At 44.7% G+C, this 20,960-nt stretch overlaps 1 protein-coding gene across 1 annotated transcript in view; it reads right to left on the reverse strand.

Annotated features, from left to right (window-relative positions):
- Window positions 1–11,003: 11,003 nt before the first annotated feature.
- LOC130585176 (dedicator of cytokinesis protein 1-like) overlaps window positions 11,004–20,960 on the reverse strand; it is a gene marked incomplete at its 5' end in the record, with an annotated part of 68,728 nt that continues 58,771 nt past the window's right edge. Inside the window, 2 exons of the mRNA XM_057385557.1 lie at window positions 11,004–11,127; window positions 19,111–19,256. Of these exons, the coding sequence (XP_057241540.1) occupies window positions 11,032–11,127; window positions 19,111–19,256 (242 nt within the window). The remainder of the gene's footprint in view (window positions 11,128–19,110; window positions 19,257–20,960) is intronic.

Here is a 20,960-nt window from a genome sequence, read left to right on the forward strand (position 1 = left end):
ATTTGTGGGCACTGAGCCCCTCAGGATCTCCTGATTCTGGAGCATTTCTGCATCACCAGAGCTGTGCCCGTCACCATCACAGCAAAGCTGACGTTGGCTCCCCCGTGCCAGGAGGAGGAATCAGCTCCAAAGCCCCGTTTTTGATCCCACATCACACAGGAACTGTGTCACCGTCACCATCCCCRGGATTTTCAGGTCTAAATCATCATCTCTAAATAGATCAATTCCTTTTGCTGTTCCAGTCAGAGCCAGTGTGGGCAGAGCAGCACGAGTTCCTTACCCCGCTCCCAGCACGTGGCCAAACCAAAGCCAAAGCCGTGACAGAAATGTTTCTAATTTRTAAATTCTTTGSKTTTTTTTTTTTTGCCAGGTTCAGAAAAACAATCTGCACAAAGCACAGCACAGAAAACAAGCTCTCCCTGCATCACCAAGTGTTAAAGACCTCTGATAATTTACCTGGAGGTAAAAGGGGAAAAAAAGAAAAAAAGAGCAGAGCAGACAAAAGTTGCTGGAACYGTTAAGGGGAGGCTCAGCAGCGGAAGAGTGGAGGTAATTAACATTTTCTGCTGCGCTGATTTGTGTGTGCCAACGTAATTTATGCACTCAGGAACCTCTCAAACAGATCCTGCAGGAAGTGGCTGCCGAGGAAAAGATGTCAGCGCTGAGCTGAAAAGACACCTGTCAAAGCCAAGCCCGAATTCCTGCTCGGATGCAACAAAGATCTGCATGATCTGAGAAAACCTGAATGGCTGCTGAAGGAGAAGCCAGAAAAAGAGCCTGGATAAGACAAGAAAAGGCAAAGGTTTTTGAGGAGAGAGAGGAGAAAAGGATGKAGGAAAAGCCTGATGTGACTTTAGAGGGAGAGATCAAACTTTAAAGGGATCAAACTTTAAAGGAGTCAAGGAAAGGGAACATAAATATTCTGAATAGTAAGGGATAGGGAGAAGGAGCTGGGTGGATCTGAAGGGCACAAATTTTTATGGGTTTTATTGCACCTCGAGGCTCTCCCATGGATAAGGCCAAGGAAAGACATATCCAGTATTTTCCATTGGGATAATTTGGCTCGAGCAAGTTCCCATTTTCCCCCCACAGAATCTSAGCACAAACCCATTTGTTTCTGCTCCCCAAGCCCTTGGGATGTCACAGCAGCAGCACTGTGTGTGCTGGGAATGGGAAAAAGGAGCAACCCAAGGAAAAGTCAGTCCTGGCAACCCTGGAATTGTGCTGGGAGGCAAAAAGTGGGACACAAACCTGGGACTCATAATAACTGCGAGGTCAGTGAGGGGCACGGGGGAGCTGAAAGCTCCTCAGGACACTCAGAACCCACAGAGTGGGCACAAATGGGGGGAATTGCTCACCCTGAGCAGGTTTTTGTGCAATCTAGAGGGAGCTGCACCTGGAAAAGTGAATCCACCTTTTCCTGAGATTGCACTCACCAGCCCAGGGGGATGCAGAACAGCTGCCAGGAGGTTCAATCCCCTACAAACCATTGTGGGGTGATCAGCTGGGTGAGAAGGAGCTCAATCCCCTACAAACATCGTGGGGTGATGAGCTGGGAGAGAAGGAGGTTCAATCCCCTACAAACCATTGTGGGGTGATGAGCTGGGTGAGAAGGAGGTTCAATCCCCTACAAACCATTGTGGGGTGATGAGCTGGGTGAGAAGGAGGTTCAATCCTATACAAACCATAGTGGGGTGATGAACTGGGTGAGAAAGAGATTCAATCCTCTACAAACCATCCCAGGGTGATGAGCTGGGTGGGAAGAAGGTTCAATCCCCTACAAACCATTGTGGGGTGATGAGCTGGGAGAGAAGGAGGTTCAATCCCCTACAAACCATCCTGGGGTGATCAGCTGGGTGAGAAGGAGCTCAACCCCCTACAAACCACTGTGGGTTGATCAGCTGGGTGAGAAGGAGGTTCAATCCCCTACAAACCGTCCTGGGGTGATCAGTTGGGTGAGAACAAAGTTCAATCCCCTACAAACCATTGTGGGGTGATGAACTGGGTGAGAAGGAGGTTCAATCCCCTACCAACGATCGTGGGGTGATGAGCTGGGTGAGAAGGAGGTTCAATCCCCTACAAACAGTCCAGGGATGATGAACTGGGTGAGCAGCAAAGGCCCCTCTGGCCTGGCAGGGCAGGATGAGCCAATCTCCAGCTCTCAGCTCAGGGGTGGCTCCATCTCCTCCCGAGCAGGGCAGGGATCACCCTCAGCCCCTCTCTGCATTTTTGGAGCAGGGCAAGGTGCCAGCTGGAATTTGTGCCAGCTCCAGGAGACAAGTGGCCACATCTGCAGCAGCACTCAGCACTCGCAGCAGGTGACAGGACACACCTTTTTTTCTCCAAAATGTGGAGCGTTTTCCATCTGCTCTACCCGTTCTCTCAGCTCACTGCTGTTTTCCCTCCACTTGGCTGTGCCACTTAAATAAACAAGGATATTAAAGGAGAYGTTCTAAAGGAAATGTTCTTTTAAAGGAGATGTTCTTCCCAGGAAAAGCCTTTGGAAAAGAAGGATCCTCTCTGTAATGACCAGCAAAAAAGCAAACACGTCAACCCCAGAGCCCGATTTCCCCCCTGTAGCACCCAAAATGCTCCTTCCAGCACCTGAYTTCACTCCCAGGAAATCCCAGTAATTTTTGCAAACGGTGGTTCAGATATTCCCAAGTTTTCTTGGCAGCTTCACCCACAGAAGCAGCTCTGAGGGTGTTATCCGAGGCTGATGTTAATGAAAGACAAAACCACAGCATCATCAATGAAGAATTTGGGTGGTGAGGGGGAGGAAAAAATCCTTTTCAAAACATATTTACACTCAGAATTAAAAGAATTCCAGCCTTTCCACGCTTGAGCAGGGTTTTTTTCCTCCCCTCCCATGCATCTGAAGAATTAAGAGGTGTTCTTAGGAGCGGTGGGGATAGGAACACATTTGGCACAGATGCTGCGAGGCAGCGTATCAGTGAACTGAGAAGTGATTATGTTGTACCCCTGGGCAATGAGGCTGTCAGAAAATTTCCAAACAAGATGTAAGAATCTAGGACAGTTGTGCTGTCGGGTCACRACGCTCGCTTGGCAGTTCTGCTCCCTTGTTTTGTGGTTGGGGATGAAAATCCCGGCGTTTCCAGGATCAAACCCTCCCCTGCCCGGGGGAAAAAATGCACCAAAGGCRGATTTGGGGAGGGGAGGGGARGCTGTGACAGCAGAACGGGTCACAWGCAGGGCAAAACCAGTCAGAAATGAATAAATGAAACAGGGGATGATGAGAACTCGTGGCTTTTGCTGCAAGCCAAATCTCCTCAGCTAATAATTATAAATCTTATATATAATATATAAAAAAGCTCAAATTACTACAATAAACCAGCTGAAATTATTGTTTGTTATAAAACACCCGAAGTTTTGGCTCTGTTGCCCACCCAGATCCCATGGAAGCCTCCAGGTACCAATCCATAAAGWCATTTTGGTTCCTCCACAAGGAAATTTTCAGCATCTATTGCTGACCCAATGGAGAAGTCCATTCTGCTGATATTCCCTGCTCCAACACCTCATATGGAAGGATAATCCAACACAAAAACAAGGTGTAACCTCCCCCAGATCTCTGCCCACCTCCACAGGGAAGACAGAAACTTTTAAAGAATCCCCTAATTTGTTTTTTTTTTTCCTATTATTTCCCTCTAAGGAGCAACTCAGCAATAATGGGCTGCTTGGAAAAAAGCAACACCAAATAAATTTGCCAACTGTATGCAGTAATAAACTCSTGGAAGGAAGTTTACAGCCAGTAAAGTGAACATTATTGACAACCAGATCTCAATAAAATGGAAAAAATATCTCAGGACAGGCCTCCTGCAACATCAGCAGGAAGGAAGTGCCCCATCTTTTGAAAGAGGGTATTTTACTTTTAATTTTTTTTTAATTGATGGTTGATTTCTTTGGATTTTTTTCTTTGTGAGGTTTTATTTTCTTTGTGAGGATTTTTTTCTTTGTGATGTTTTTGCATTTTTTTCTTTGTGAGCTCATGCAGTTAAATGCAGGCACACACATTTGATTTCCAGAGAAATAATAATTACAGTTTAACTGAACTCCCTGCCCTCTGCAAAGCCTTGTGCTCCTGCCACAAGAACACCCTTCCCAAGCCAGGCTCATCCTGGTAAATTGGATGTTAATAAGTGGTTTAAGCTGCATAATTCATGCTGAGCTCAGGAATKTTTTACCCCTCCAAGTGCTCCATTTCCACACGAGTGCCTGGGATCCACTGGAATGTTCATCACACCTCTCTGGAASAGAGCCTGGGTCCCTCTTCACTCCCACAGCTCRATTTTCCTGCTGAGGAATTCTCTGYGTGGTCCAGGAGGGTTCTGSAGTTCGTTTTTTGGGTTTTCAGCCRTCATYGCTCGTGGGGAGGATTCAGAGAGGGAACTCATTTTAAATCGGGATTGCAGCACTGAGGAAAGGTAAGCACAGACACAGGAGAATGAAATAAAACTGGGAAGAGCAGCCAACAGCAGGAAAACACCAAAAAAACCTCATGGATAGGAACCAGTGTCGTCACCTTTGGGTTTGGTTTTGCTTTCCCCTTGTAAGGACTCCCTCAAATGTTGACAAAAAATATTTTCTGCTTCATCTCTCTCTTTTCTATTTCWTTCTTCTGCCTCACATTTGCTGTTAAATAAAATCAGAACTGTTGACTCCACTTCTGTGTACCTTCATCTGGGCAGAGGAATCTCTCAATATTTGGATTTTAACCCCACCCCAAAGGGGTCAGGACGTGTCCCCAACACTCCAAGCCACAGCCACCTTCCTTAGCTGGGACGTGAGTGATTTAATTCACCCACTTCCCATTGAAGTGCTTGAATACAATGCCACCCACACTGGAAACGAAAAAGAAAACTCTGTCATTCAATAGAGAAACACAATTTACAGCAATTATTCATGTCTGCAGAATTCATATAAAAAAAAACCCTGAGGGAAATTAAAAATCCTATAAATAGCCTCACTGGAGAACAGCTGGAGAGACCCTACACAATAACCAAGTATTGATACTGAGCCACACATTTCTGCATCCTCAAGAAGATGGCAATGGCAAGTCTGAAATTCAGTTTAGAGCCATTGGAAGCACAAAAGGAGAGCGGGATCTCACACCTACCATCACTGCTAAAAACTGAGGGTGGAGAAAACCCTGAGTTTGGGTGCTCACCATCACTTGAGTGATGTTTTTTTTTGAGTGATGTTGCTCTGTTTTCCATGGGGGAATCTCTGCACGTGCTCAGATTTATGGATTCATCACAGGAAAAGCTGTGGGTGCAAACTGGAAAAGCCTTACCTGGTTTGTGCAGGGSATGTCACAGCCTGGCTTCAACCACACCAAACTTCCAGCACAGGATGGGCTCCAAAAAGGCCACCAGAACTGGCAGGGAAGGTGTTTAACATGGAACAAGAAGGTGGAGAGCTCAAACAGTGAGTGCAGTGAGGTATGGGGACATTAAAAATGTATTTTTCATGTGAGTGCATGCAGATGAATGTACACTCTCATCAATCCCTTATCCATATATCATAAATATTTACATTCACACTGCCAACTTTTTATCCTTTTCCTCTGTAAAGCCACACAGAACCACAGCCAAGGTAAAGAAAAATGCCTCTGCTAAGACGAAACTGGATTTAAAAACATTTTTTACCCTCAGAATTTATGGCATCACGGGAGACATCTCAGTAATCGTAAATGTCAATTAGAGAAAGCAGCGAAGGGACTGACCTTTGTGTTGAGCTTTCCGCTGAAAAATGTGATCAAAAAGCAAACAAGACCTGCCCAACAAATTTGGGATGGTTTGGTGTGGGATTGTTGGGAACAGATTTGTGCACCCATAAAATCCACTCTCCCACACTGGGGAAATGGAATCAAGGGCTTTTCCTTTTTTCCTACCCCTGTGAGCTGAATTTGCCTAAGTAAATTCAAGCTGCTTTTCAAGAAATTAAAATCAGTGGCCATTGAAATTCTGATTTTCCCCACTATCCAAGAACTTGACACCTCTGAATTGCTTCCTTCAGGGAAATTTGTGTCACAAAATGTGGTCAAATTTGTGTCACAAAGTGTGGTCAAATTTGTGTCACAAAGTGTGGTGCTGCTCTCAAGGCTGAGCAAAGGGAGGCACCTGAGGGAGGTTAATCCCTGCCTGGTCCCAAATGGTGAAAACCTGGCCCCTGTGGATCCTGACAATTCCCTGGACAGGATCTGCTATGGATGGGCCACCTCTGTAAGCAGAAATGTTGATTTGAGTGAAATTGGAATGGGGACCTTTGGTGTGGAGGCAGCAGGAGGATAAAGAGGTGATAAACAAACCAGGCCATCCCATCAGGGTGGGGAAACCAAAAGACTCACTGAGGCCATTTAGGGATGAATTCCCACAGAAATGGGGCAGATGAGAGACACAACTGAAGCACCAGTTCAAATCAAATCAGCTCCTCGTTCTGTATTTCATAACRAGCTCTTCTGCATGAGCTCAGCTGTGGCACAAACCATGGGACAAGGAATTCCCGTGGCACTGGGACGCTCTGACACCCAACTGCAGTGCAGAGGAGAGCAAACCATGGAAATGACAGCTTTCCCAGCAATCCCTCAGGATTTCAGCTTCTCTATTTCCATGTCTCTGCACCCCTGGGATTCTTCAGTGTTTCACTCCAGACTCCACAGAGAGTGCTGAGCTCCTGCTCTCCCATTTTTACACAAAACAATTCCTCTGCAGCCCCAAACTCAAGGACACCTCCCTGGGCCAGGCCCCRAGAGATGGAAACAACAGAGAATTGGGGGAGCCAASTTGGAGTGAATGACTGCATTGGCTGAGCTGCAATTGGAGGATTCAGCCCCGATGTGCAAATGGACAAAAGTGAGAAAGGGTGAAAAACCCGTGAGTCATTGTCCATTGTGGGTKTGGGACTGCCCTGGATGGCCCTGAAGGCTCTGAAATAACAGAACTGCTTTGSATTCTCTCAATTCTGTCCAGCCTGGTTTRGGTAAGCCTGATTTTAGGCAAGCCTGATTTTTGGCATCACCAGGACTGTCCCCTGTACAGAATTGGCTGCTGGCTTTGCTCAAGTGTTTTGCCCACACCTGGAGGAGGGCACGATTCACTCAGCCYGGGTTCCACACCAGCCCCAGCCTAGGAGCTGTCAGTTTGTATAAAAAGTGACAATTTGGGTCTGAGAGCAGCTCCCAGAGCCTGATTTTCAAATCCCACACACAGCCTGCACATTTGTAAAACACAYACACGGATGAGATTTGGAGTTTGTACCACGAGGCCGATTGGGAAGTGCAGCTCTTGTTTGAGGAACCTCAAAGGGCCAAATTAGAACACTTGCATGAGCACAGGAATTTGCTAAGGACGTGTGAAAACAAACACATTATCAGAAACACAATTTACAGGCTGGGAAAGCTCTCCCCATCCTTTAGGAAGGAAATGGAACAGAAGACAGAGAATCTCACCCTCATCCCACACGAGCTCGCTGGCAGCAGCCTCTAAAGCAATTCTCAATTAAATAAAAGACTCTGAGAATTCAAGTTGTGATACATCATTGRTTGTCTACAGATATCTGACTGCAGCCATGGATCCTTCCCTGCCTGCCCCTCTCGAGCAGAGATATCTGAACAAACCAAGGAGGGAATCACAGGATGAGATCCAGCAGTAAATTCCGAGGCGCTCSGGGAGCTGATTTTATGGTGAGGAAAAGTGAGTTTGTCTGATCCAAAGTGACATCGTGCTTTAAGGCAAAAATGGCAGAATCCCTAATTGACCACCGGAGCCACTTTTTGTGAGAAGGGCGATTTTTTTTTAAGAGCAGCGTTGTTTTACTGCTGTGTAAAGTCACTTCTGCTCGAAGCTAGCGTGGTGCAGCAGGTACCTGAGGTGGAAAATGTTACGTAAAACTCCTGTTTTCTGAAGCATTCAGCAAAACATAACTCAGAGCTACCTGAGCCATCAGCACAGGCATGGATTTTCTTAGTGTTTGAGCTGCAACCTGCAGGACCAAGCATACAGTCAAAAATTCCAGCTAAATTCCCCCCAAAAATCATTCTGAAAAAAAAAAAAGGAAGTGTTTTTGCAGCCTTCTGTAGAGTAGAATAGTTCCAAAATTCTGCASTGAGGATCAAAAATATCCAGGGAATAGATTCATTTTCTTAGACAAGCTTTTAAAATAATAGTTTATTTTTTTTGAGTCAGTGGTATATTTAAAAACAATCTACAGTAAGAGTAAAAAGATTGTAGATAATAAAAAAAAACCCAAAAGTGTGATGACAATAAAAAAACACTAGAGTATAAAGTTAGTTTCCTTCCTCCCTCCCAAAACCCCATCCCATCAGTCTGATATTTTTCAGAGTTTAATATCTGGAAAAAAAAATGCTTTCTGTTTTTTTCTTTTTTTACACTTTGAGCAATTAGGAAATCAAGAATACCTAAGGCATTCTTTGCAGGCACATGAATTCATTATGACGTGAAAAGCAGGCACCATAAAAATTAAAACATTCTAAAAACCATCATATATACAAACACTGTACAGAATGATGGCACAAGGACAAAGTGATTCCGTTCAGTTCATCCTGATCCAACATGAAATATTACACAAGCARGAAAGGAAAAAGCTCTCCCTGTTTCTTGTACTCCACATTTCGGTTCACAATGACCAGGAGTCTCCTCCCTGCTGTCTCTCCTCTCCTCTCCCATATTCTTGTGCTGTTGGCAGCTCCAGGGTTTCCTTGTTTTCCCCTCCATGGACACACCAAGGATCCARTTGGATGAGAATGGCAATGGTTGATTACCAAGGGCTGATTTCACACAGATTAATCCCAGCTTATCCTGATTTGGGAGGACCTGTCAGGATCACCCAGCCCAGCTCCTGTCCCTGCACAGACCCCACAACAATTCCCCACTATCCATCCCAACGCTCCTGGAGCTCTGGGACCATTCCCTGGGGAGCCTGGGCAGTGCCAGCACCCTCTGGGGACAGCAGAACCTTTCCCAAAATCCAACCTAAACCTGCCCTGGCCCTCTGCAGCCCTTCCCTGACGGTGGCAATGCAGAGCTCAGTCCTGCCCAGTGCTGCCCCTCGGGATGGTGCTGATGACCCAAGCTCAGCTTCTCCTCTCCTCCTGCTGCCCTCAGCTGCTCCTCAAGGCCCTTCCCCACCCTTGGGGCTCCTCTGGACACTCTCCTACAGTTTAATTTCCTATTCCTATTGTGACCAGTGCCAGCCCAATGTCGAGCCAGTCTCACCCATCCCATGCCGTGTTTATCCCACTGCAGGATGGGCACTTTGTCCTGAAGGATCCTGGGGCAAACGGGATCCAAAGCTCTGMTGAAGTCCCAAAAGATCCCATCTCCTGGCTGTCCTGGATCATCCAGCTGCATTACCCCATCCCAGAAGRAAATCAGGCTGGACAAGCAGGAATYCCCCTCGTGGAGCTGAGCTGGCTGTGACCGATGACTGCGTTGTCCTCCAGGTGTTTTCCAACACCTCCCATAATAATCTTTTCTTTTTTTACCAGGTCTGTAGCTTCCAGGGTCTTCCTTCTTTCCCCTCTTGAAAATCAGGACAACATTCCKCWGCTTCCAGTCAGCTGGGACCTCTCTGGATTCCCAAGACTGCTCAAAAATCATCACAAGAGGTTTTGTGATGGCATCAGCAGCTCTTGGAGGATTCTTGGATAAATCCCACAGGGCCCCATGATTCACAGGGATTCAGCTGGGGCTSCAGATCTGCAGTTTCAGGTTTGATGGGAGTTGATCATTCCTGCAGCCATGGTCCTGCTCAGGGCACTGGCACCCCTTTCTCCATGATCCATGGATGTGTCAAACCCCTCTTCCTTGTCCCTGTCCCTGTTTTGGAGGTGTCCATCCCTGTTCTGGAATGGGCTGATGGTATTTTACACTGCCTTTTGCCATGAATATATTTWAAAAAGCTCTTTTTTTTTTTGTCCCCCACAGTTCTGGCAGCTCCAACCCCAGCTGAGCTCTGCCCACACAGATTTTCTCCCTGCAGGAGGGAGCAGCATCTCTGTCACTCCCACATCTCCTGACCCTGCTCCCACTGGCACACACCTTCCTTCTCCACCTGATATCCAAAAAATCCCTGTTTGCCCTTCAGCCCTGGCTGTTTGACTTCCAACATTTGGGAATTGCTGCTCCTGTGCCTTTAGGAGGTGATGTTTAAAAAGGGACCAGCGCTGATGGACCCTGCACCTGMAGAAACATTTTCCCAGAGGATCTCACTAATTCCCTGAGCAGCCTCGTGGCCAGAGWGGAGGTTCTGCTGGCACCTYTCCTCCTGTCACCAGAGATTTTAAACTCAATGGCCAAAGAGCCCCAAATCCCCACTCAGCTCACAGCAATCGGGTTATTTGTAATGCAGCCCAATTTCACAAATCAGTGGTGTCTGATTTTWAAYCCTGGGCTAAAATCCCTGTTMTTGGAGGAAATCTTACAGCAGCTTYACCTCCCTGGGAAACCTCCTCCTGCCCTGAATTCCATGTGAATATTGTCACTGATTCCTATATACACTGAGATTAGATACAAAAACTCTGCTCATTTGAAACTCAAGAGTTACCCAAACACTTTGGGTACAAAATATTCAGCTCTCCTTTGAATCCCCACGTTTAGCTCTGTGCCTGGTGTCACCCAGGAGCAGGGAGAAGGTTCAGGAAGAGGGTTCTGTCAGTTGATGGAGTTCCCAGTCTCAAGTAGAAATCCAGATTTCTTTCAAGTTATGGGAGGGAATAACCCCAAAAAGAGGGGGATGTAGTGTTGGGTCCGACACATGGCGAGGAATGGATTTCTTAGGGAGTTAGAGTCATTGCACTAAATGTTAGATACTGCACACCTGAATGAGGTAAACATTACAGACCATAAAATACTTAGGGAAATGAATTGTTACAGCTTTCTCTTTGGAAAAAAAAAAATAAAAAACCCGCTTCCTTCTTCACTGGACAATCCCAGAGTCAACAGATGTTTGCTTCCGAGTGAAAAAAAAAAAAAAAAAAACCCGCTTCCTTCTTCACTGGACAATCCCAGAGTCAACAGATGTTTGCTTCCGAGTGGTCTTGGGAGGCGGAGGTGGAGGAGTCTTGCTGGGGAGAGGAGGAGGCAGATGCTGCAAAAAACCAATTGGGATTGAATGAGTGGAATTCTGGAACATTCCCTGTGCCATCTCTAAGTGCAGAGGCAGCARGTGAGGCTGGAGCCTTCTGCCTCACCAAACCCTCCCCGCAGAATTTGCTGTGAACACCCTCAGCCSTTACTTTWAAATRTAACTTYTACTTTTGACAGTGMAAAAAAAAAAAAAATCTCTCCAAGTTCAGGATTAATTAGCTCAATATTCCAGGGAAAATCTTTTGAAAGCACTGGAGAAGTTTATAATTCCCCGCTTTGTATCATGATAGGGTATTGATTTCTCRGGCTGTATCGACTGCCCTCAGCCTCTAGGCACTCAGAGCTTAAAAACCCAGCTGAAGCAGTGGCTGCATCACTTTTCCATTATGTTTTGGATTTTGCACAGTTAGAACAGAAATATTTTTTTTTAAAAAACAACAAAAAAGAAACAATTTAAAACCATTTAGAGAGATAAGCAACTCGCAATTTACTATTACACACACGGTTTAATTAAAACACTCCAAACAGAAACGCAGGATGTTCAAATATACATATTTTAAATCACTTTACGTATCTCACAACAGAAAAGCACCCCCAGTTAGAATCACCAGCTAATTGGACAAATTAAAAAAGTCATTATGGAAATGAAGACTTTTTTTTTTTTCCCCACAACGTTGAAGCAGCCAGCTGATAAAATCTGTTGCAGCAGAGCCCGGGGACGCTGCAGTTTACAGGCAGCCCAGGTTTCCAAGGCTGTGCTGCAGTGTCACAGCTCTACCATGGCTTTATTTGTCCCTAAAATTGTCCCCCTCCTCCCCAGTCCGTGCTTTTTGTTTTCCCCCAAGCCTGATGGGGTTTTGCCAGTGCCTGGGTTTGTTCCTGTCCCTCCTGCCCCAGCCCAGCAAGCTCCACATGGACAGCAGCGACTGCTCCAATTCCTGCAAGAACAGCCCCAACACCTGCAGTGCCTCAGTGCTGGACAAATTACTGAGGGATTGCAGGGTCAGGAAGATCCTGGTGTCTGAACAGCTGAGAAATGCCATGAAAGTGCCTAAGAAATGAGACTGATCCTTCTATAAGCTATGCAAGGATAGTTTTTAACCAAAAAGATGAGAGGTTTAAGGTGATGTCAGAACATCCCTGTGCTCAGAGCAGCTCCTGATGCTCCTGCAATCTCATCACTGGAACTTTTCAGACATGAGCAAGAGCAGAAGGAAAAACAACCTTGAAGGGAACTGAACACCCTCCCCAAGSAGGATTTAAGGCAGCATGAAGTTACACCTGCAGAGCTTTCCCCAGTTTTACTGAGCACAGACTAACTGGCTTGCTTTTTGCTGGAGTATCAGCAGGCTAGGCAGGCTGGCTTTTTGCTGAAATATCTTTCCTGTATCCTACCTGGACATACTTTCCAACCTTTCCACAGCTTTCCTCAATCCTCCAGAGTCTCCCTGGTGGCAAAGAGAGATCCCAAAGCACACCACGTAAGCCATGCCCTGAACTTTTCTCTCCACTCTGCTCCATCCACTCTTTATTTCCCATCCTCTCCAGTGCCACCACTTCACTCTGGGCCTGCTTGCACCTTCCTCCTTGGTAAGGAGGAGGTTCCTCCTCCTCATTTTGTATTTTTGGATACAAAATGCTCTCTTGCCCTTTGGAAATCCATTGGATTGAATCTGCTGCTGAATGAGAATCTCAGAACCAACGAGGCACGGGAGCCAGGGGTGCCAGGGTTGGAAAGCTGTAATTCCCTGGCTGGAAAAAAGGCATCCCCACCTGGSACTGGGGACAGGGGTSAGTRGTGGCCTTGGCAGGRCTGTGGGAATRTTGGATTCAGTGATTTTAGGGGCCTTTCCCAACCCAAATGATCCCATGATTTCCCAGAGCAGGCTCCAAAGCGAGCACTGCTTATTCCCATTCAACTGGTACACAGTGATCTCTGAGGCTGAAAAGTCAACAGATCAAAATGAAAAGCAGATGAAATAAGAATTTAATTTTACTACATGCAAAATGGAAGRTTTTGTTTGGTTTTTAATTAAAATGCCAGTGCTGATCTGCCTCTGGAGTGTTACCATGAAGTATTTCCTCTACCTGAGCAAATCCCCTTCCTAACTCGGCATCTTAACTCCTGAAGCCCCAMCAAGGCACCTGAGGAAGTGTCAAGATTTCAAAATCTTGTGGAATCTGCCTAATTCCAGTCCTGGATCCAGGAAGGGGCTCTGGGTAAACTCGGGGAAATGCTGGTGGTCACGGAGCTGACATTCCCTCCACAACTCCATCCACCACGTGCCCCTCAAAAACACAAAACACAAAACTTTCCTCTCTGCTTTGCTCTCTTYGACTTCATATTTATCACCAGGAAAAAAAAAAATCAACTCAACTCTGCTGATAGCATCATTTGTGCAAATCCATTTTGAATTTAAATAACACTCTATTGGCAATAATTCTCAATTCAATTAGATCAAAGGCATTTCTCAACCAAATGAGCCCCTTCATATTGATCAGAGAACAATCAAATCAGCCCTGAAAACCTGCTGCTGAAAAGCAGAGACAATGCAAATACAATGGCAGGAAGCTAAATATATGTGCTATAAATAACAAGCTCAAAACCTACCCCGGCTCCGATTCCGCAAGCAAATTAGGCAGAAAGAAATAGCAGAGATAGGTAGATAATTATTATAATTGAATTTACAATTTCCATTAGAAAGTCGGATAAATTTAGCCCATGTTCATTTATGTAATAAGCTCCCAATGAATATATTAAGTAGGATGTGGAATGCTGGTCGGGGCGACATTGTTGGGAATTTAGCAAGACAAAACATTCCATTACGGAGCTGGTGCCACTCCAAACATCGCTCCCACRGCTGATCCATCCTTCCTTTTATCCCAGGACAGGAGGAATTCCAGCCACACTTCCTTTTTCCCTTAAACACCACACTCACCAAAATCATTATCAGGGTTAAAAAGTTCATTTTTGCTGCGCTTCACTTCAGAAACTCCACAATAAAACCAGAGTTTGCCTTGATTTGGTGTTGAATTCAGACCCGCCTGGATGAGTTCACATTTGGATTTTGGTGTTAATTGTGACCCTGACTCTTCCCTTCCCTTCCTGACAAACTGACAGAAGCTGCTGCTTCACATCCCAACCTATTTTGGGCAGAATCCTCCACTCACGGGCACCTCAGGGGAAGCAGCAACCTTATGTAAAAGGCACATCTGCAACAYGGAAACAATCTGTTCCTTCTGCTCCAGACATGAAATTGCTCCCATTTATTTGCTGGGTTGTTGTTTTTTTTTTTTTTTCTTTCCCTGATACAGAGAAGAATCAAGTTGAAAAACATTTGTCTGCGTTCTCTTACAGGGAGATAGAAACTGCACTACACTAGGATGGAGTAAAAATCAATTACAGAAGATGAGAAAATGCATTTTTTTCACTACTCTGAAGCAGCAAAATGAGAGAGGAGTTGTTTCTCATTCAGAGAATACTATTAAAAAAAAAAAAAAAACAACTATGAAAAAATCAAACAGAATTTGATTCTGCAAAATGGTCCTTGTGGCCCTGCAYGAGATTTCTGCCTGTGCAAGGAACTCCTTTTCTCTGAAATTCAGCRGCCACTGATATGATGAACTCTTGAGATCCTGTGACTGCACTCCAATTGGAAGGATTGAGGGATCTAATTAGGTCAGAAGAGCAGAAATGGGATGTAAACAGATAATCAGCTACCCAGGACTGTGAAAACACTCTCAGCCCCCCAGCTCTGAGCTGTTCCTTCAGCAGGAGTGGAGATGCCCTGGAGCTCTGGCAGCCTCAAGGCCATGCCCATTCCTTGGGCAGTGCTTGGGCATGGGAAGAACCTTTCCCAAAATCCAWCCTAAACCTCCCCTGACAGAGCTCCAGCCTTTTCCTGGGTCCTGTCCCTGTCCCAGAGTTCAGACAGGAATTGCAGTTGCTGCTGCAGCCCCTGAAGTTGTGCTCCCCAATTCCCTGTTCCCCCACAGTTCCAGCTGCATTTCCAGCCTCTTTGTCCCATCCACACCAGGACAACACACCTTCTGAAACCTTTAAGGTCATTTTTTGCTCACTGCAGCTGCTACAGGAGATCATTTCCAGCACTGCAGCACCTGCATTGCAACACACAAAAAATCCCCCTGGGTTCTGCTTTCTGTGTGTTATATCTGAATAAATGATCCCTTTTTATCCCATTGAGCTGCCAGAACAATCCCCACACAACAGAACCATCCAAGGCYGTTCTGCAGCCTCCTCACCACATTCCACCTGTGCTGCATTGATGGAGATGTTCCATCCCAGCATTACCCCATGCTCAGCAACTGTTACAGCCAATATTATCAACCCAAGGGCTCCTTTGTCTATTTTCTTGGAGCTCCCTCCCTGCTCTGAATGCTAAGCAGGAGGGTGATTTGTATGCAAGGGTGAGGATGAACCCATAAAGAATGATAAGTGCCTAAAGGAATCCCTTGATGTAATAATAATCCTTGCAGGAGTCGTAGATTTCTCTCTTTTTTTTTTTTTTTTACGTTCCCATATATTATTAAGGACATTTTTAGCAGAACAAATCACAGGGAGTGAGAAAATATCTACAAGGGTCTCCCAGTTAATGAGGAGTGAGGGACAGGCAGGAAATGCTAATGAGAGGCTGAAAGGTGGACCAAGGTAACAGTGGACCCTGAAACTCTGGGATTTYGGTCTCCTAAATGACATTATTGCACTTGGAGAATCTGATCCCTTTCTGCTTTTGAGCTCACTTCTGCCTTTCATAACCCACTGCAAGACAAGCAGAGTGAAAAACACAATCATTCCTCACACGAGGAGATATTTCCAGTTTAAAAGTGACTCAGATAATCTTATCTCTAATAGGTTTTACTGATTTTTCTTCACTGATACAAAGGCGGCGTAATTTAAAAGATGATCAGTTTACCAGGCAGGGAATTATCCAGTTATGAATTATGGAGCTATTTGACCCGTGAAACAGAAGTCATTAAAACTATRGAGTGGGATTTAATCATGGCAGCAATGAGAATTTACCCATCTGATCTTTCACATCCAACACTCTCATTTGCTTGATATTCTTTAAAAACTTCCTTCCTACCAGCCTGATGGAATCCAGGCACACAGTGATTGTTACAGGATTAGRAACCTTTTCCAAAATCAATTCTAAACCAAATACAGAATCCCAGAACAGTGGAAGRGACCCATGAGGATCATCGAGTCACTGCTGGCCCTGCAGTGAAACCACATCCCATCATCTTGGGAAGCTTATCAAAATACAGATGCTAAAGAGAATTTTGGAGAGTTGGCTAAAGAGATGCAGCCTGTACCTGACTGCATTTCTCAGCTATTAAATCAAATTTATTAAGGATTTTTTATTATTATTCATTATTATCTTTATTATTATTATTTAATACTATATTTATTTTAATTTTAATACTATAATTATTTAATACTATATTATTAAGCTRTATTATTATTTAATATTACTCAGCTATTAAGCCCTTCAATGCTGAAGGTGAAAAAGTGGGGTCTACTCCTATAGTGACAAAATACAGCAAAAAAAATGAAAGTAGTCTGAGCAATCAAGACTGTAAAGAGCAAAAATATTAAGAGCTGAATAAAACTTTGCAAAAAAAGTCACGGGAGCACATTGGTACTATTTTTATGAACTCCCATTTAATGATGTGGAAATGCTGCTGGTGGCAGGTACAGGAGCTGCACAAGGTCACAGCCTGGGCTGGCATCTGAGCGATCTCCAGCCTCCAAAAATCACCCCCATGGCATCTGGGAGTTGTACAGCGACTAAAAACATCTAATTCCAGAGGGGAAACCCCTCAAAAGCCTCACAAGGCAGGGAAAAAACCTCCCTGGCTACCAGGATTTTGTTTCTTATCGTTGTTTAATACTTTTTAGCTAAAAATTGAACTCACCTTGGCAATCCTGAGCTACTACCACGGCCTAAACCTTACAGCACATCATACAAAATGAATTTACTGCTCTGGAGCTTATGCAGCAAGGAGCTGAAGAAATGTGAATCTTAATTTGAATTTCTCAGCTTTTTTTTCCCAAAGATGGATTCCTTAGACAAAGCTCTCAGCAGCCCCGCTGTACATTCTGTAATTTTCCACTTAGAGGTCTGTATTCAGGACAAATGAGAGCTGGCCCCTGAGACAGGAGCTGGGGAAATGGGTTATAAGGTTAGGAGTGTAGTAAACTTTGATGGAAATGAGAGGAAAAGTGAAAATATTGATGAAAATGAGCCAGCCCTGGGGAACAACTATGGAAGGGAAAATGGGAATGGGGAATTTTTCAGTGCAAATAAAGATGAAAATAAGGTGGTTTGAGTATCACTATTCACACTCCTSAAGTTACTTCTATACCTGTTTTTTTTTTCCCCCATTCAGTCAGAAAATCCTCAATTCCTGCAACAACAAAGGCACAATTTCAACCATGGAAAAGCTGGATTTGTGCACTGGRATAGTCTGTGTTAAACACAACCCAGAGTCAAACCCAATTCCTGCCTGCCTCTGCCGAGGTTAGAAATGCTTTCTCTCACCACAAAATTTGCTAGAAAGCAAATCACTCAACAGAATTTCACTAGAATGCTGAAGTTCAGAGGAATCCTGGAAGACACCTCTGCACATAAAAAGGGATCAGCTCCATTGGGAAATTTTTGCCCAAAACAGCTCGGTCAAAGTTTGACGTTTCAAAGTCAAAAAAACTTGTGACCTTGTGGGGTTTAATTGATTTGACTGGTAATAAATTCAATTAATTTCCCAAGCCAAGCCTGTTTTGGGGGTAAGGGGTGAGTGATCACTCCCTGTCCTTATCTCTTTCACTTTCATGATATTTTTTCTCTCCCATCCAGCTGAGGAGGGGATCGATGGAGTATCTTTGGTGGGCACCACCAGGGTCAACCCACCACACCCTTTAAAAGCATTTTCTTTGCCCCTAAAGAAAACAAAAGGCATTTCTCAAAAGTGCTGCTTGAAAGAAAAAGACCACATTATTTTTAAAAGCTTYCAGCTACAGGAAACCAAGCTGAAAAAGAGAATTTTGTTCAGCAATCTCCAAAGCCTGTTGATGATGAGGAGTTTCTGAGCTCATTCCCTCCAAGGGGACAGGGGGGTTTGCCTCCAGGAAATGAGTGGTGATGGGATGGTGATGGAATGTGGGCAGAAAGGGAGCTGCAGGAAGGGAGGATGGCAGGGAYAGGTTTTATTTYCTTTCCTGACAYAGCACTGAWGGGCYCTTGAAAGGAATGAGAGGGAGGTGTCTTWACAAATMATCTGTGGGGTCTGCTAGGAGATAAGGSYRGRTMCTGACAGGTGAAAGGAGMAATGATGGAASCATAAATTCCASAGGAATTCCACTCATTGGCACAGACTGGTACTGACCCAAGGCAGGGYTAAATCCCTGCACTGAGAGAAAAAGAACAGAGACACAAAGAATAAAAAGGGGGGGATGCACATTAGATGGGGTCTGTATTAGGGGATCTGGGGAAGTTTGTACCAGTCTCCATTACCTCAGCCATGGGAGAAGAGAGAGGGAAATGCAGCCGGGAAATTGGGATAAAGAGGAGGCTGCATCCTCCAGAAATTGGAGAGAACCCATGGAAATAACCCATGGATTCTCCCTTTATTTGAATAAAGTTACAGGGCTCCTCTGTCTCCTTTTGGGACATCAACCTTTGTGGATAAATTTTCCTCACACTCTTAAATCCAATTTGCTGCTCAGAGCTCAYCCTGTTTGTTCAAGCTCTTCCCACCAAACCTGACAACATCTGGCTTGGACTCCACCAGAACGGATCCAGCTTTCCTTTGGGCAGGTCCCTGTGAGCAACKCCCTCCCTCCTCCCTTTCCTGACCCCACAGAACCCCCGGGATCAGCTGCTGGATGTGGAGCAGGATTCCAGCTCAGCTGGGAGGGCTCTGGGTACCAAGCAAAGCTCAAAGGGATCGTTTTTGGGGCACTCACCCGCTGGTGGGCAGGGGGGGACGTGGTGGGGCTGATCAGCTCCTGGCTCTCCATGAGGTTCCCGTAGTCRGCCGTGCTTCCTTTGAGGGGCAGAGGAGGGGGAACGTCGGGGATGTCAGAGCTGGACATCCCATTCAGCTCCAGACCTGGAGAAAACAGCACTGGGTTAACTCTTCCAGCAGCTGAATCCTGCAATTCCAGAATGGTTTGAGTTGGAAGGGACTTCATGGATCACACAGTCCATGGGCAGGGACAATTTCCACCATCCCGTTCAACCTGGCTGTGCATTCACATTGGGCTCATTTTAAAATACCCTCAAAATCTTGAAAAACCTCCCATTTTTAATTTAAAAAAAAAATTCCCTTCACCTTTTCCACCAAAATATTCACAAGCTCAGAAAATAAAATTTTCGCATCTCGAAGCTCACCTTGAACATTAAAACATGATACAAGTTTTGCTAAGCGCAAGAAGAAAATATAATCGAGCTAAGTTTTATTGACTTCCTCCCAGTAAAATAAAAGTTCCCTGTTAATAAAATGCACAAGTGAAAGCCTAGAATTAAGTACATCTCTCTCCAAAACTTTCAGGCTCCAGGTAACTATAACAAATGAGCAGCCATTAGTCGTTGAGTAAATAAAATCACGCACGAGRAAGTACTGAACATTCATTATTCTCGTTTGCTGGGGAGAAAATTCCCTTCTCTTAGCAGATAAATCCTCCCAGGTATGTGCTGGAGAGGCAAATAGCCTGAGGGACAATAAAGTTTATGGAGGCCTGAGTGATACATCGGTTTTGGGGGAGAAATCCACCCACGGCGTATTTCAGGGTAATTCAGTCATTTTAACACAGTCATTTYGATTCAGTCATTTTAATAAAACCCACTGTGATCTCTACGAGATAAGAAACTGAAACGATTTTTTATAAATGWGGGAACRTTATTTAGGAAAACTGAAAAAAAAWGAAGGTGATTTCGATTTTATGTTTACTGGGGTGATTTGTGAAACAAGTGGAGGGACTTGTTTATGCAGATGTTTTTATTGCAAAGTCCATATCAATATTTTATTCAAATTTTGTGATTTTATTGTTCTCTAAAATGGCCTCTCACTACCACGATTTAACTCTGAGGTGGCTCCATTGATTTGTCACTGAAAACTGTAATTTTACTCCTCATCCCTCCACCTGAACTCTTGCCTACACTAAAAAAAGGATTTTTTTCCATCCTGGGACTTCACATTTCCAGTGGTTTCTCCATGAGGCTGGAAAATGTTGTTTGTCCACCAGGACCTGCATTTCTCACTGTTTTTTCCATTGCTCCTGTTTTTCATCCTTCCTTTTCCACCGAGAGGATTTCTCCATCCCCCAGACATCCATAAGAGTTTCCTTTAAGGATCTCCATGAGAATCTGCTCCTGCCCAGCTCATGGTTTAAACTGCAGCTGGAAATGTTGATCCTGGGAATGAATTCCCCATCCATTCTGCACATCTAAAGAGCTCAGGAATTTGAGACATTTAAKGGCACAAAACAACTCCTGGCACAGGTCCTGCWCAYCTCACCCACAACCACACAYCTATACATMTATATTTTATCTAAATATATATATMYATKGATTTRTWTGRTTGCTTYTTCCAYGAAGTTTAGGATAAAAGTGGGAAATGGCATTTTCTTTTGTGTTTAGTTAGGACTTTAGCAAAACCTATTTCAGAAATAGAAACCTTCTTCCTGTCTTTACTAGAAACAAGCCGTGTTTTTTGGCCTCTTTGCAGACATTCCTTGGGAAACTGAAAGGGWGTATAATAACACACAATTTGCCCAAAATAAAGTGAATTTAACCACCCTGAACATTTCAGCTT

This window comes from Malurus melanocephalus, unplaced genomic scaffold (assembly GCF_030028575.1).
Source record: "Malurus melanocephalus ecotype Western Australia unplaced genomic scaffold, MMel_1.1 scaffold_841, whole genome shotgun sequence".
Taxonomy (NCBI): domain Eukaryota; kingdom Metazoa; phylum Chordata; class Aves; order Passeriformes; family Maluridae; genus Malurus; species Malurus melanocephalus.